The sequence below is a fragment of the Alosa sapidissima genome, chromosome 1 (assembly GCF_018492685.1).
Source record: "Alosa sapidissima isolate fAloSap1 chromosome 1, fAloSap1.pri, whole genome shotgun sequence".
NCBI classification, from domain to species: Eukaryota; Metazoa; Chordata; class Actinopteri; order Clupeiformes; family Clupeidae; genus Alosa; species Alosa sapidissima.
This window is the reverse complement of record NC_055957.1, coordinates 20781340-20798105: the sequence shown is the minus strand read 5'-3', so window position 1 is coordinate 20798105 and position 16766 is coordinate 20781340. Positions and strand designations below refer to the sequence as shown.

General features: G+C 43.8%; 1 protein-coding gene across 1 annotated transcript in view; it reads right to left on the bottom strand.

The window, feature by feature from the left end:
- Positions 1 to 16766, bottom strand: part of LOC121715149 (CUGBP Elav-like family member 5) — a 117079-nt gene that overhangs the window by 22983 nt on the left and 77330 nt on the right. Inside the window, exons 4-6 of the mRNA XM_042100572.1 lie at positions 7407 to 7535; positions 3871 to 3950; positions 1545 to 1691 (exon numbers count right to left, since the gene is read on the bottom strand). Of these exons, the coding sequence (XP_041956506.1) occupies positions 1545 to 1691; positions 3871 to 3950; positions 7407 to 7535 (356 nt within the window). The remainder of the gene's footprint in view (positions 1 to 1544; positions 1692 to 3870; positions 3951 to 7406; positions 7536 to 16766) is intronic.

Here is a 16766-nt window from a genome sequence, read left to right as displayed (position 1 = left end):
AGGTGGGTGAGGGGATACCTGGGGGTTTCCGTCTGTTGCTTTCCCTTTTTAGTCATCACTTGGGGAGTCACACTTGGTGTGTGTGTATGTGTCTATGGCACAACGGGACTGTCATTTGGCCATATTAGCGCTACAGCTGAGATCATAGCCCCTCTACACACACACACACACACACACACACACACCACAACACACATACACACACAGCTTATTCCATCTATGAAACACATAATATTTAGCCTCTTAATTTGCATTGAGTTAAACTGAGATATGTGCTGACCCATTTGATAAGAGTCATAAGATGTGTGTGTTTGTATATGTTTGTGTATTCTGTATGTGTTCGTATTCGTGTGTACAGTATGTGTGTGTGTGTGAGAGACTAATTAGATTCAGTATGCTCAGAGATCTATACCATAACAGGGTAACTGTGACTACAGGGAAAAATAAGCTTTTAAGATTCTTCTCTTTGAAGCCACCCACTGATGAGTCCCCTCTGTGTCCTGATTGGCTCAGAGTTTCCTTCTGAGGTGTCACATACATACATACATCTACAGTTATTATAAAAGGATCATCTCCTCATGTCTTCAACAGCACAATGACTTGTTTAGGTTAACACAATGTACATGTGTATTATTATCACATAATTATGTATTTATATATATTTATATATCTATGCCTGTGACTGTGTGATAGAGGGTGACAATTTTTCGGGACTCCCGCGGGTCACGGTATTCCCGCGGGAGTCCTGCGGTACGGGAGTCAATTTCACTGTTGGTAACGTAATAGGGACAGGACGGGCAGAAATCAACAGGAGCGGGCAGGAGGGGAACGGAGCCGGAGATTAAATTAAAACATGCGGTGAGTGCACCCAAAGATTGCAAAGCATTTCTAGAAAAGAGAACCACTTACAACTCACAATACGTTTGTTGATTGGCTACTGCTAGCCGCAGAGTAGCCTATCAGAGCAATACAAAGCAGCTGCCCTGTTCACAAGCCAATCAATCAGCGTCAGCGACTGTACCCAAAGCTTTACTGTAGTGAAGTTCGCAAGATTGGAAAGAGGAAATAGTGTTTACATGTCCATTTAAATTATAGCCTTTCTAATGCACTTTTGTGCGTTTTAAATCGTATGAAAATATAGTTTCATTTTGCGAGTGATACACATTCTGGCGGTGTTCTAAATGTGCACAGAAGGAGTTCCTACGCTATATAAGGCTATTAGCTAGGCCTATTACACTACATAAATTGTCACTATGCTGGCGACCCAAATAAAATCTTCTACGACCCACCCTTTGGGAGCCAATGCTTTAGACAACATACATGTAGGGAACGAAACGGGAGTGGGACGGGATTCGGGAGCCTTTCTCTCGGGATTTTGCAGAACAGGATTTTTTGGGGGGGGCGCAGTCACGTGATCGGGATATGACGGGAGTATTTGTGTGGGCTCGGGATGGGACGGGAGTGAAAATTGATTCCTGTGTCACCCTCTACTGTGTGAGTGTGTGTGTGTATGTGTGTGTGTGTGTGTGTGTGTGTTTACTTACGGCGTGTGTGTATGTGCTGTAGGTAGTAAAGGGCAGCGCCACTGAGGGGTTGAAGATGCCGAAGTGTCCAACCATCTGCTGCATGCGGCGGATGGTGCGCTCCTTATCCGTGTCCGCAAACTTCACCACCAGACTGGACGACGCTCCCTAAGATGATAGACAGAGAGAGAGAGAGAGAGAGAGAGAGAGACAGAGAAAGAGAGAGAGACAGTGAGAGAGGGAGAGAGAGGGACATATAAAACCCCTATAATAAACCATAATATGGATAGAGGACCCTCAAGGTATCACCCCACCTACACCCACACCATAGTAAGGTATCACCCCACCTACACCCACACAATAGTAAGGTATTACCACCTACATGTACACCCACACCATATTAAGGTATCACCCCACCTACACCCACACCATAGTAAGGTATCACCACCTACACCCACACCATAGTAAGGTATCACCCCACCTACACCCACACCATAGTAAGGTATTACCACCTACACCCACACCATAGTAAGGTATCATCCCACCTACACACCATAGTAATGGGGCATCAAGTACAGAACATCTCCCTTTCTCTGTTAGTGTGTGTATGTTCTATAAGCTTTCTCTCTCTGTGAGCATGCGTGTGCTCTCTCTTTCTGTGTGTGTATGTATGTGTGTGCGTGTGTGTGTGGATGTGTACCAGTCAGTAGGGGTGTGTGTGTGAGCCCCATACTGTCAGATGGAGTTAGGCCTCCTGAGCGTCCCCTGCAGTGTGTCTTTGAAGGCTTGGCTTTGGTGATTAATTCATACCGGTGAATGATTCATGACACACACACGGTTTAGGCAGGGCACTCACACACCAGACGCCAACACACACACTCCTGCTGTGAACACTGACACAGATCATATCTGAGTGGGGTGTGTGTGTGTGTGTTCATCTACTTTATGCCCAAACATAATTTCACACATTCAAACAGTCACGTCCCTCTCTCCTGTCTCTCCTTCTTTCACACACACACACACACACACACACACACACACACACACACACACACACACACACACACACAGAGACACACACACACACACACACACACACACACACACACACACACACACACACACACACAAACACTCAAATACAAAAGTTAGCATAATGTGTTTTTATGTGTGTGTAAGCATATATGTCTGTGTGTGTGTGTAAGCATATATGTTTGTGTGTGTCATATGTGTTTGTGGATGTGTTAACATATGTGTTTATGTATGTGTTAGCATATGTGTTTGTGTGTGTGTTAGCATATGTGCATATGTGTTTGTGTATGTGTTAGCATATGTGTTTGTGTGTGTGTTAGCATACAGTATGTGTTTGTGTGTGTGTTATATGTGTTTGTGTATGTGTTAGCATATGTGTTTGTGTGTGTGTTAGAATATGTGTTTGTGTGTGTGTTAGCATATGTGTTTGTGTATGTGTTAGCATATTTGTTTTGTGTGTATTATTTGATAATCCACATTTATTTCCATGTGAATTTACTGATTTGACTGTACATCCATTGGCTCCCTATAGTAGCCAGAATTAAATTTAAACCTCTCACTTTGGCCTATAGGACACTGACTGGATCTGCTCCTAGTTATTTTAATTCAATAATCAAGCCTTACATCCCCAACCGCCCACTGCGGTCTTCTGATGAGCGTCTGTTATGTCGACCAGTCATAAAAATTAGGTCTAATTCAAGACTCTATTCCTCAGTGGTTATGTTGGTGGAATGAGTTGCCCAGTGCTCTCCGTTCCTGTGGTATTTTTGTGTAGTTTAAGAGGGGTCTAAAGACATTCCTGTTCAACATGTACCTAGTTGTTTAAGCGCTAAGCGTATAATATTGTTTTATTTTCATTAGACTGTTGAGGTTGTTAATTTGACATTATTGTTTATTATTGATATTCTCCTTAATGTAGTCTTACCATGTCATTGTTTTTATATTATTGATTGAATGGACATTATTGTTTTATTATTGCTTTTCCCCTCATTTTCATAGCTTATTTTATTAGGCTATTGATTGAATTGATATTGTTGTTTATTATTACTATTCTCCTTATTATATTTGACCCACATTCTAATCTGTTCCCTGTTCAATTTTAAATATTATGTTGTTTTGTATTTGTGTGTCGCTTTGGACAAAGGCGTCTACCAAATCCATAACCATAACCATAACCATAACATGTTTTTGGTAAGTGTGTGTGTCTGTGTGTGTGTGTGTGTGTGTGTGTGTGTGTGTGTGTGTGTGTGTGTGTGTGTGTGTGTGTCTGTGTCTGTGTGTGTGTGTGTGTGTGTCTGTGTGTGTATACACTCACAGGCATGGTCTGGCTCCCGTGAAGGGCACTGATTGCTGCCTGGGCTTCTGTATGTGTAGAGTATTTCACAAACGCACAACCTGCAACACAATACACCCTCATAAACATACACAACATTTAACATAACCCAACTATCACAGTCTGTTATGTGGTAAAAATAATCCAAGAAAACTTGTGTGAGACTGCACCCTTATTCATCACACCGAGGACATGTTACCCACACGAAATATCAAGTAACAAGCCCACTTCTCTGTAGCTGAAGTCTGTTCTTATACCATTAAAGGTACACTATGCAAGATTTCCACCTTAATATAACCTCTGCGAACTTGAACTTGTAATAGGGGAATCGTTTACTTAGCATAGCCATACAGCATAGCCGTAGCGAGTCGCTAACGAGTGAACCAGCAATGCAACTTCAAAAATTGTTGACTCAAAGACATCTCGCGAGAATCGTGAGACATTACCTTGTCAGTAGATCTAGCTCTTTGGAGATGCTTTTGCCTGTTGTTAGTCCTTCGCCTCCACAACAAAAGCATTTTCATTGTGCACAGGGAGAACAAGCCACGAGAAGTAGGCTATTTACAACGGCAAAGTAAAATATGTAAAGGATAATGTATAGAACGGGAAAATAAGTCCCGAGAGGGCGAACCGGACCCCGACGCGCCAGCGGAGGGGTCTTGTTTCGCCCTAAAGGGACTTATTTTCCCATAATGACCGGAGTTTTATACATTATCCCGCTTATTATACGGCGACTTGCCAAAACGAAAAAATAAACTCCATGATATGTCTCTTTACACTTATTTGTTACCGTTTCGTCGTGGCTTTTGCTGAGAAACAAAGTTTCGCAACACACGCTGAACTTGAATCAAACATTCTTTAGAACACAGCTGATCAACCGTCTGCTTTCACTTTTGAATGAAGTTCCAAGCACAAACTCTGTTGCCATTGACAGCGGTCATTCTTGTTTTCAGAGGTCCTTTCCCAAGAAATAATGACTGCTAGAACTTTCGGAAATCCCATTCAAGTCAATGGAGCATTCTACTTGCATTGTGAAGAGCCGTATAATAAAAATATATAGTGACTCTAGGGGGAGCTCTACAGTCGTCAAAAATACCTGAAACTGCATAGTATACCTTTAATACACACACAGAGAAATCAGGAGGTATCACCCCCAACAATGATCCATCCAACCAGTTAGTATTAACAGAGATAAGAATACAAAACCCCTTAAAGGTGCGATTTGTAGGATTGTTACCGAACGTTCTGCAGGCCAAAATCAAAACACTGGTGAACGTTCTCAAGACTACCAGACGCGAGCCTCTTCTGGGTTGCCAGATGTAATGAAGACTTAGCTAACGTTAGTTGACCTGCAGCTGCTTTAACGTTTCTCCAACCATGACCCAGCTACTCATTACGGAAACAGTGAAAACAAAAAATACCTCTCTAACCAACATATTTAGCTGAAGTTAGCGATGCAGATGAAGTTTAGCCTACTGTAGGCTACCTGTTGTGGAGAAATATGGCCAGCTCTGCGTCAGACTTGATATTCTTAGTTTGACGAAGACGTCACCATCTCAGGAAGCTTCTCCGATGTCCACTTAATTTGTTTCTTGTTTTAATTTTGGAAATTTGCCTGCCTCTCGTAGGCGTTCATGACTACAACTGACAGCTGTTGACAGTTGGCCTTTGCTAATTTGGCAACCCAAATAGGAGGACGCGCTAGCCCATTATTAATACGCTATTCTAGAATTAATCGTTCAAAACATAAACGAAAATTCCAAGAGATTCCGCCCCGTAACTGATTTTTTTCCATGGGTTTTACGGGTTAGAGTAATGTTGTCAAATAAGCCATTACTTCAATTCATCGTGTTTCCTTACTCTCTGACAACATATGGTGATCATATTTGGAATGGTTACAGTTTATTTTCCATTTCCAACTTTCCCCTAACCTAGGCAATGTTTGCGTTGGTATTCCCCCTGGGGTCAGCACCATCAGATAACTTAGAACATGCTTCTCACTATCCAATGATTCCCAAAGGGAGGCTTCCAAAAACACAGGAGGTATATCAATAGACTCAGTCAAAGGAAGGTTACTATGGGCTGTATTTTGCACACCAGCGCATGGCGTAAAACTCGTTTTCCACCCGCGCAAAGTTTAATTCGGTATTTTGCACGTTTATTTTTTAAACATTGCGTCCAGGGGTGTGGCAATTAACAAACTAGGGAGGGGCCTGGCGCGTTGTCTAAAAATCGCTATTGTACACCACCTAAACCTGGTCAGAAGTCAATGGCGAGTTGTATTTTAAGAGCGCATGTCAACAGTCATATTGGCAGGTGCACGCACCATCCTTCTATCATTCATGAACCACCAGCGCACGTCCATGCAAAGCATTACAAATTGCACGATTACAATGGGAAACATAATTAGAATAAAGATATTACGAAATACTGTACATCTCATGATGAGTAGTTATTCACCATCATTTGCAAATTGGTAATGACGGTTAAAAGTGATTAGGGGAGAGGCGAGAGACACGTATGGAGCACAGCTGAAGACACCCTGTCACGAGATATAAGCAACTCCTCTGCAGGATAAATGTTGTTTTATTCAGTCATTTGAGCAATATTAGGGTAAGTGTAAGTGTTGTTTTTTTCAGCCTATGTTTTTCGATGGTAACCCATTGTCAGTCAATAGTGAAAGTAACTGCATATAACTGCTAAAATACCGATGCATTTATTTGACATATCGCGCTTTGCGCCGTTAAAGGGAATGACAGATGTCATTCTCATTGGTTTAAATGATGTTACGCCCCAAACACACCCATATGACTGATTAAAAAACCTAGGAACACCTTGTTGCGCCATGCGCTCCACGTTTGATAACGAAAACCCTCCCAATGTGAACTGGACATCCTACTAAATTAGAATAGACTTTTGACGAGTGACGATGCACTTTAGAATGTCATGATAGGGCCCTATATCCTCACAGCACATATGCAGGTTAAACTAAAACATTTCATTCAATAAGAAATGTATCATGTGTTGTTATATCTATTACATAACATTTATAACAAATATACATGCACAGTTACCCTACTGTAACATGTGCATGCATATTTGGGCTAATAGCATCTTGACTAACATATCCCCACACAAGGGTTCCTACCTTGGCTGTTTCTGTCAGGACCTTTTAAGACAGAACACTCCTCAATGACTTCATAGGGCTAAAACCATAGATATTAGAAAGCTAGATTCCGCATTGGGATCCAGAACGTACGTAAATAGCGTCGACATCTTGGTGGGGGCAGCAATCACTGGAGGCCAATGGAGAAACACGAGACTCTGACTGGAAATCAAACAGGTGTATCTGATTGCTGCAAGTGTTGTCCATAGACAGTAAAGGTGTTGCCCCCAGCAATATGGCGGCCGTGTTTACGTATGCCTCCTAATAGAACTAGTGCCCAATGCGGTATCTAGCTTTCTAATATCTATGGCTAAAATAACAGAGCAAGTGAAAGAACATAGATGGTTCCTACCTTTGCTGTTTCCATCAGGACCTCTCAAGACAGTACACTCCTCAATGACTCCATAGGGCTCGAAAAGGCGATACACATCCTCCTCTGTCTGCTGCTTATTGAGCATCCCCACAAACAGCTTCCTGTCCTCTGGGGGGAGAGAGAGAGAGAGAGAGAGAGAGAGAGACAGAGAGAGAGAGGGAGAGCAAGAGAGAGTGAGAGAGAGAGAGAGAGAAAGAGAGAGAGAAAGGTGAATAAAGAGAACATCTCCTGCAGACTCCATGTACCAAAGATATGGGCAGGGGTCCAGTGCACTATGCTTACAGTGATACTGTGATGATGCACACAAACACGCCACACACACACACACACACACTCACACTCAGCATTTTTGTCTATGGCAGTACTAGGGCAGATGCTCCAGACCAGAGGTGACACTTGTCAAAGCCTGTAGGGCTATAGACCACACAAAGACATATACTCTCTCTCTCTCTCTCGCTCACACACACACACACACACACACACACACACACACATATACACATTCTGTACACACACACACACACACACACACACACACATTTGACTTTCTTTCTGCTGTCTGTCTTTCACACACACACACACACACACACACACACACAGACACAGACACATACCCACACACACACCACATTTGAATTCTTTATTTGAATCCACCAATCAAATTTCTTTACAGAAAGGATTCAAATATTCTCAGAAATACAAATTTGGCATTCAAGGGTACATAAAGCATTGCCTACAAACACACATATACAAACACACACACACACACACAGACACACACACACATTGTTCTGTATTGAATATGTCTCCCTCGGGACACCTTACAAGATCACTAATGATATCACACAATCATCCTCAATCCTGAACAAAACTACAGAATAATGATATCACACAATCCATCATTATTCTGTAGTTTTGTTCAGGATTATAGAAATTATGACCCCTTACGGATGGACTGCAGTCTGAACTGGAGCTGACCAACAGTGTCACACTGTAACAGTCATTCAAGGAATTTACATTGTTTGTCTGAGAGGATACATGTTAGTTAGTAATGGGAAATGTGTGTGTGTGTATGTTTTCTTTTTCTGTTTGTGTGTATGTGTATGCACATATGTGTGTTCATGTCAGGGGGACATGAAAGAATACTCATGCTGTGCTATTTTTCTGTTGACTACAGGGATTTATGCTATCTGCTCCAAAAGCTGATGTTAGGCACTTACACACACAGACGCACACAAGCACGCATGCACAAACACACACACACACACACAAGCCCTGAAGCAAGAGAGCAGTCAGTGGGCGTTTAAAAATACAGCTGATTTGGATGTCATTTGACTTGATCCCAAACAAGATTATTCTGAGAAACGATGCGGTCTCCGTGGGGACAGCTGATTGAGTTGTTGCCACGGAGACCTCTCTGTCAGTGCAGAAGCGTGTAGGCAGGCAGAGGATCTGGGCACTTTCACCTCCTGATGGCCTGCTCTCTCTCTCCCTCTGTATTCTCTCTCTTACACCTATACTCACACAAACACACACAAACACACACATGCAGACACAAATATGCACACACAAAAACGCACAATGGTGTTTTAAGTCCCCAACGTCATCTTCCAGGCAGCGCTGCATGGAAGGCACTAGGGTTAGGCAAGGATTAGGGTTAGGGTTAAGGTTAGGTGTAGGCGCCTTGAAGTCGACGGTGGGGGCTTAAAACACCACCAAGCCACACAAACATGAAATACAAGGAATGTACAAGATATACAAGGCAAACATACAAGAAACTAGAAACGGGCAAACTACAATCAAACACACACACACACACACACACACACACAAACACACACAAATATACACACCAAACATACAAACAATCTCTCACACAAAAAATACACACATGCACACGCAAATACACACAGCAAACATACACATATAAGCACATAGACACATGGAAGCACACACACATACACAATTTCTTACACAAACATAAACACACACACACACACACACACACAAACACTCACACACTGTTGTTCATCAATGATGTGGCATGACGTTAGTTGGGGGCTAACACCCTCATCAGTTGGTGCCTCTACTATTGGCAGGCTGGTGATAGTTGCACTTCCATTTCACCATCCTCTTCCTCTGTTGCCATGCCAATTGCCTGCTCCATCACCACATTAGAGGATTTCATGTGTTGCATTACAGGTTGCAATAACAGCTCTCACTCTCTCTTTCTCTCGCAATCTCCCTCACACACACACACACATACACACACACACACAAACACACACACACACACTGGTCAGAAGAACTGCCTTTTGCCATGGCTGAACTGTTGCCAAGTGGCAACAATGAGGGAGTGATTCAGCACCACAGGAACAGCAGCATTGAGGGGTAGATGTACTATAGCTTTTGCACCTACTTCAAAACGTGTGCGTAAAAACATGGCGTGGTATGTACAAACAGGCCACATTTAGGTAAAACCACACACTGCCTGTCACAGGAGCTGAGAATGGCAAATTGCGCTTTTCCATGCCATAAGAAGAATTTGGGAATTATGTGTAAAAAGATTTAATGGGAGGAGAACCATAAAATGCGCCTCATTATGTATTCCTGTATAAAAACAGTTTTGCGGTGAAATACTTCCGCCTTGTTAAAGCAGGTGTTAATCCAAAGTGTGATTAAATGTGTCAGTAAGAGAAACATTCAAAGACAACAGAATCGGTATTCAGAGCACCAGTTTTGCTCTTTGTACTATGTCAGAAGCAACCTTAACTTTCACTGGCCTTTCTAATGTCCAACTTTCACTTTCACGTCATCCACTTTAACTTTCCTACCTGCTAGATTTGACTATTAAAGCCATACGTGCACAAGTAGTTGGAGTATTTTCTTATTTGGAGTAGAATACTGCTCTGCATTATCTCTCTGCTTGTTGACATTTTCATATGGCTGCTAAACTTTTAATTCCTTTTAATGTTGCCATCAGTTGACTACGTTCAACTGTGCTTGTGATTGAATCATGCAGTTCAGTTGTGAGCAGCACAAATTGCAGTAGAGGGTGGAGAAAGGTGCTGATGAGCTACATGAATGATAATTACAGGGTTCCCACGGGTCATGGAATCATATCACAGAATTTTATCACGGTCTATTCCAGACATGGAAAGTCAGGGAATTTTATAATTTTGTGGGCAAAGTCATGGGATATCAGGGAATTTTGTTGCAGCAGTTTAAAATGTACTTGCCAAAATACATTAATACAAATATTTCCACGCATAATTGGTGTGCATATCTGGTTATTAGCTTTACTGCTCCCGCTCAAAAAAAGTAAAAGATACGACGGCTGCTCTGAAATCATTGGTCGGTACATTTTGCCATTCATTATAGTAAGTCATGGAAATTCAGTTTTTTTGTCAGGGAAAGTCAAGGAAAAGTCATGGAATTTTTTTGAGAGTGGGAACCCTGTAAATAGCATGTAAAATGAAGAAGCACAGTGTGCGCTTTCTGCGGTCTGGCCATGGTGCTGATAATGCTGCGTTCACTTTCTGCGGTCTGGCCATGGTGCTGATAATGCTGCGTTCACTTTCTGCGGTCTGGCCATGGTGCTGATAATGCTGCGTTCACAAATCCACTGGCCAACCCAACCCCAACCACAATACAACCCAACCCCAACCCAACCCGACCCAACCCAACCGAACCCCAACCCAATCCCAAGCAAATGGACACCTCTGGAAGTCAGCCTCAGTGGGCACAATGCAGATGGGTGAAGGAAAGTAACTAATGATGGCCTGCTCTCTCTCTCTCTCTCTCACACACACACACACACACACACACACAAACACAGAATCAGGTCAAAATGGCACAGCGTCTGTTTAGCATTGGAGGAGTGGACCGGGAGATGAAGAAGCACTCAGCTTTAGAGAGAGAGATGGAGTAAGAGAGAGAAAGAGAGAGAGGAAATCAGGAAATCACAGGGGTGAGGCAGAATAACCAGCTAGAATTCTAGTTTTGTCAAAGTACAAGAAAGAAACTAAATAACACAAACACACACACATACAAACACACCCACCCACACACACACACACACACACACACACACACATAACTGATCCTAAAAAGCAGTGCTCCAAATTGGCAAATTGGGTTATGGTTGTTTTAGCAGAGGTGCACACACACAAACACACACATGCATGCAATAAACAACTCCACACACATACACACACACACACATGCACACACACACACTGTGAACTCTGGGTGCACTGAAGTAGAAAAAAATCACGCTAATTATATCCTCCATGTGCCACATGAGCATAAAAATCATCTTTTGCTCAACTCAGCAGAGCGAACACACACACACACACACACACACACACAAACACACACGCACACACACAAAGACACACTCCTGTGTTTGTGTGTGTATTTGTGTGAGTGTGTGTATGTGTGTGTGTGTGCATGTGTGAGTGTGTAAGGTTGTTGGTGTGAGAGTGTAATGGATTTTGACAGCGAGACCACCACAGCTGAGAACCCATTAAGCAATGCAGACACAGACACACACACACACACACACATACACACACACACACATGTTTGTTAGTGAGTCTATCATATTGAGGTTGAATGTGATCATCCACATTTTGTAAGGTTCAATATACTGAACACTATATATTCTCATGATCTCTGTACAATAAAGAGTTCAGGAACACTCTAATGCACAGACATGCACAGACAACAGCACTATTCTAAATATTACACATTCTTTCTCTCTCTCACACATTCTTTCTCTCTCACACACACACACACACACACACACACACACACACACACACACACACACACACACACACACAGTATTAGCACAGAGCTCTTGGTGGCAATGATGACCTTGATGACAGCCAAGACTATGATGATGATGATGATGATGATGATGATGAAGATGAAGGTGGTACCATGGTCGTAGTGCCAGGGGAGAATCCAACTAGGGAGACGAGAATCCCACTCTCCCCTCTCTAACAACCCCCCCCCCCACCACCACCACCACCACCACACACACACACACACAAGCTCCCTCTCTCTCCCACTGTCCACTCTCTAACAAAGCCCTCTAGGGGGAAGCTCTGAAGCTCTCTCTCTCTCTAACTCTCTCTTTGAGTAAGTGTATCGCTCTTTGTCTTTGAGTAAGTGTGTGTATGAGTGAGTGTGTGTGTGTCCCATGGGAAAGGGGATGTGCAGCCCCTGGGTCAATAAGATAGATAGATAGATAGATACTTTATTGATCCTCAAGGGGAAATTCAAGGGTCTCGGTAGCATACAGACATAACACACAACATGCACTTACAGCAGAAGTGGTAAACATAAGTGTAAGTATAAACATATAACTAAACTCCACTGTACAATAAGACAGTAGAAGATAAGACAGATAAGAAAACTAACAAAACTAAAAACTAAATACACTATATAAGTTAAATTAAGAAAGACCAATGTGCTTGAGGGTGATCAAGCATAAGACGCTTGTAGTGACAGGGCCAGGACTGGTGATGTGCTAAAGGGAGTGAGTGTCATGGTGAAGGTGCAAACTGTAGTCAGCCATAGTCCTTAGTTATGTGTGCCTGGCAAGGTGCTCAAGAGAGTGAGTGTCATGGTGAAGGTGCAAAAAGTAGTGCAACAGTGCAAGAGTAAGGTCTAGAGACCAGCATAAATAATATAGACAAATAGGGGAGTAAAGTGTAATGTAGACAAGGTAAAATAAAAAAACTATTTCAGTGCAAGAACAGGTTGAGGTAATAGGGTTATAGCCATTCATTCATTCAGTATTGTATCAGAAGCCTGACCGCAGCCATTGATCATGTGTGCTAATATAGCATGAAACAGTAGAGAAAACATTAGGCTACAACCAGAACATCTGATCAGTATTGTATCAGAAGCCTGACCGCAGCCATTGATCATGTGTGCTAATATAGCATGAAACAGTAGAGAAAACATAAGGATACAACCAGAACATCTGATGCTAATTCTCCTTGTCTCTCCCCCTCTCTCTCTTTGCTACACACACAAACACACACACACGCAAAAATCACAAAGCTGTTCATCTTCTTTGTGTGTGTGTGTGTGTGTGTGTGTGTGTGTGTGTGTGTGTGTGTGTGTGTGTGTGTGTGTGTGTGTGTGTGTGTGTGTGTGTGTGTGAGAGAGAGATACAGAGAGAGAGAGAGAATGTGTGTGTGTGTGCCCATGGGGAAACACCCCTGCTAGACTAGCCTAACTAGACACTTTGGTGAAGTGTTGTTTCAGTCCTGAGCCCCATATTATGGAGGGCCCCACGGGGGGCCATTCTCCTTTTCCATCAGTTGTCCCATTTTCCGATTAGCAACAGTCTCTCTCTACCCCTCTCTCTCTCTCTCTCTCTTCTTCTTCTAACTCCCTCTCTCTCATCCTCTAACTCCCTCTCTCTCTCTCTCTTTCTCTCTGTTGGTCTCTTTGTTCTGCTTTCTGAACCGTGGTCAGTTCATACTACACTACATTTCCAGGAAAAGCACACTGGCAGGCAATTTCATCAAATCAACCGTGTGTGTGTGTGTGTGTGTGTGTGTGTGTGTTTGTGGAAGGGGCGGCGCACATGTGTGACACTTTGTGTGTGATAAAGTGTGTGCCTGACTGTGTGCGTGTGATAACGTATGTATCTTGGCTGTAAGAATCTGTCTCTATGCATCTGTGTTTGTGTGTGTGTGTGAGAGAGAGGGAGTGTGTGTGTGTGTGTGCGTGTGTGAGTGTGTGAGAGAGGGTGGTAAATTAGAACAGAGATCATATTGTCATGGTGGATTTGGGGCAGCAGCAGAGGCCCTCTTACATAACCCGCTGTCTAGACGGCAGTGACAGTTCAAAGGATTCGTTCGAGGCAAAGTTAATTAGCTGATGATTGCTTCACAACTTTCCTCTCCTTTCTTTTTCCCTCCTCTCATCTCCTCTCCTCTCATCTCCTCCCTCTCCTCTTCTCTCCTCTCATCTCCTCCCTCTCCTCTTCTCTCCTCCTCTTCTCTCCTCCTCTCTCTTCCCTCCCTTCTTCTGCTACATATGCTCCCCAGAGGATGACGTTCCCCACTTACTCATCTAACATTACAATATGACACACTGTGTATTGTTTATGTTGATGAGTGTGTGTGTGTGTGTGTGTGTGTGTGTGTGTCTTCAGTAAAGTTTGTGTTTATTTACAAATGCCACACCAAAGCTAAACTTGGAGGAGTTGGTGTCTCTTGTCTGTCTGACCCTTGCCTGACAAGCCAGACCCACATCAAGATGTTGGGTCTGGGAACACACCATTGGCAGGGCTCAATCCGAGGGGCGGGATAAACGGTTGTCTTTCAAATTTCCTCTGCACGCAATAGGATAGCGCTACACTGTACAACCAATCTTTCTTTTTTAGGAATGACTTCAGTGTTGTTCTTTATTCTTTTCTCAAAGAAAAGCTTAACTCCAAGGGCCAGCAATTTGCCATTTTCAGCTCCCACGACAGGCAGTTTTACCTCAGTGCGGCCTGTTTGTACATACCTCGCCATGATTTTACGCGCAACAAATACGCCTGAAGTGGGCACAAAAGCGTTAGTACATCTGGCCCCCAAGTCTTTCGCCAGCAGCAGCAGCCATCTTCTTTGTTTTCAAGTAGCAGGGAATTAGCATGGACCCATCGCAACTCTTTGTTCAGCCCACCCACCGACTCTATACCCGATGTGATTGGCCTAACCAGAGTTTGTTTTTTCCAGCTCGCAAGCCAACGGAGAGCTGCTAGATGACCCTGGCTGCAAATTACATTTGCTGCCGCTAGTGTGCCGCTAGGGTGTTAGTCTGACCCCTAACCATACATGTTGTGTATGTGTGTGTGTAAATTGCAGATGTGGTGCAGCTGATCAGTAGGTGTGTATGTCTGTGTGTGTGTGTGTGTAAACTGCAGGTGATCAGTAGTTGTGTATGTCTGTGTGTGTGTAAACTGCAAGTGATCATTAGTTGTGTAAGTCTCTGTGTGTGTGTAAAGTGCAGGTGTGCTGCAGGTGATCATTAGTTGTGTATGTCTGTGTGTGTGTAAACTGCAGGTGATCATTAGTTGTGTATGTCTCTGTGTGTAAAGTGCAGGTGTGCTGTAGGTGATCATTAGTTGTGTATGTCTGTGTGTGTGTAAACTGCAGGTGATCATTAGTTGTGTATGTCTCTGTGTGTAAAGTGCAGGTGTGCTGCAGGTGATCAGTAGTTCCACAGTGCTTCTGTTCTCATCCCAATGTGTCTCTGGAGTGGGATGTCTACAGGAGTTCACTGGAACACACAGATATTTTATTACGAAAGGTCCCCAGGAATATTTGAGCGTGACTCTCCGGTGAACTCCTTCTCTAAAGAAGATGTGGTGTATTTCCAACTCCTGAAAGCAGATGAGTGTGTGTGTCTGTGTGTCTGTGTGTGTGTGTGTTTCCAGGCCAGTTCTGTGCCTTATGTAAGATGGCAAATGCAGCTGAGGAGTTAAGCAGGATTGGCTCGTTGGAGAGTTGAGTTGAGTCTGTGTGTTGGAGGAGTCCCAGGCAGGCACACTGGCGGGCCACACGGCCTGCTATCTAACCGCAGTCTAGACACTAAATAATGGGCTCTAGGTGGGGAGTAGAAAGCCACACTAGCGCTGATGTGCGTTTTTATGGCTGCTGTTTGGGAAACAAAAGGCAGAGGCACGGATGCTACAGACAGACAACGCCACCGCTGGCACCGGTCCCTTGACCCAAACACCACGGGTCCTATAGACAACGCCACCACTGACACAGTGCCCTTGACCCAAACACCACGGGTCCTATAGACAACGCCACCACTGACACAGTGCCCTTGACCCAAACACCACGGGTCCTATAGACAACGCCACCACTGACACAGTGCCCTTGACCCAAACACCACGGGTCCTATAGACAACGCCACCACTGACACAGTGCCCTTGACCCAAACACCACGGGTCCTATAGACAACGCCACCACTGACACAGTGCCCTTGACCCAAACACCACGGGTCCTATTGACAACGCCACCACTGACACAGTGCCCTGGACCCAAACACCACGGGTCCTACAGACAACGCCACCACTGACACAGTCCCTGGACCCAAACACCACGGGTCCTACAGACAATGCCACCACTGACACAGGTCCCTGGACCCAAACACCACGGGTCCTATAGACAGACATCGCCACCACTGACACAGTGCCATGGACCCAAACACCACGGGTCCTATAGACAGACAACGCCACCGCTGGCACAGGTCCCTGGACCCAAACATGACAGAGAGTTTACTATTCCGATTCTCTGGGTTTAATACTCTGTGTAT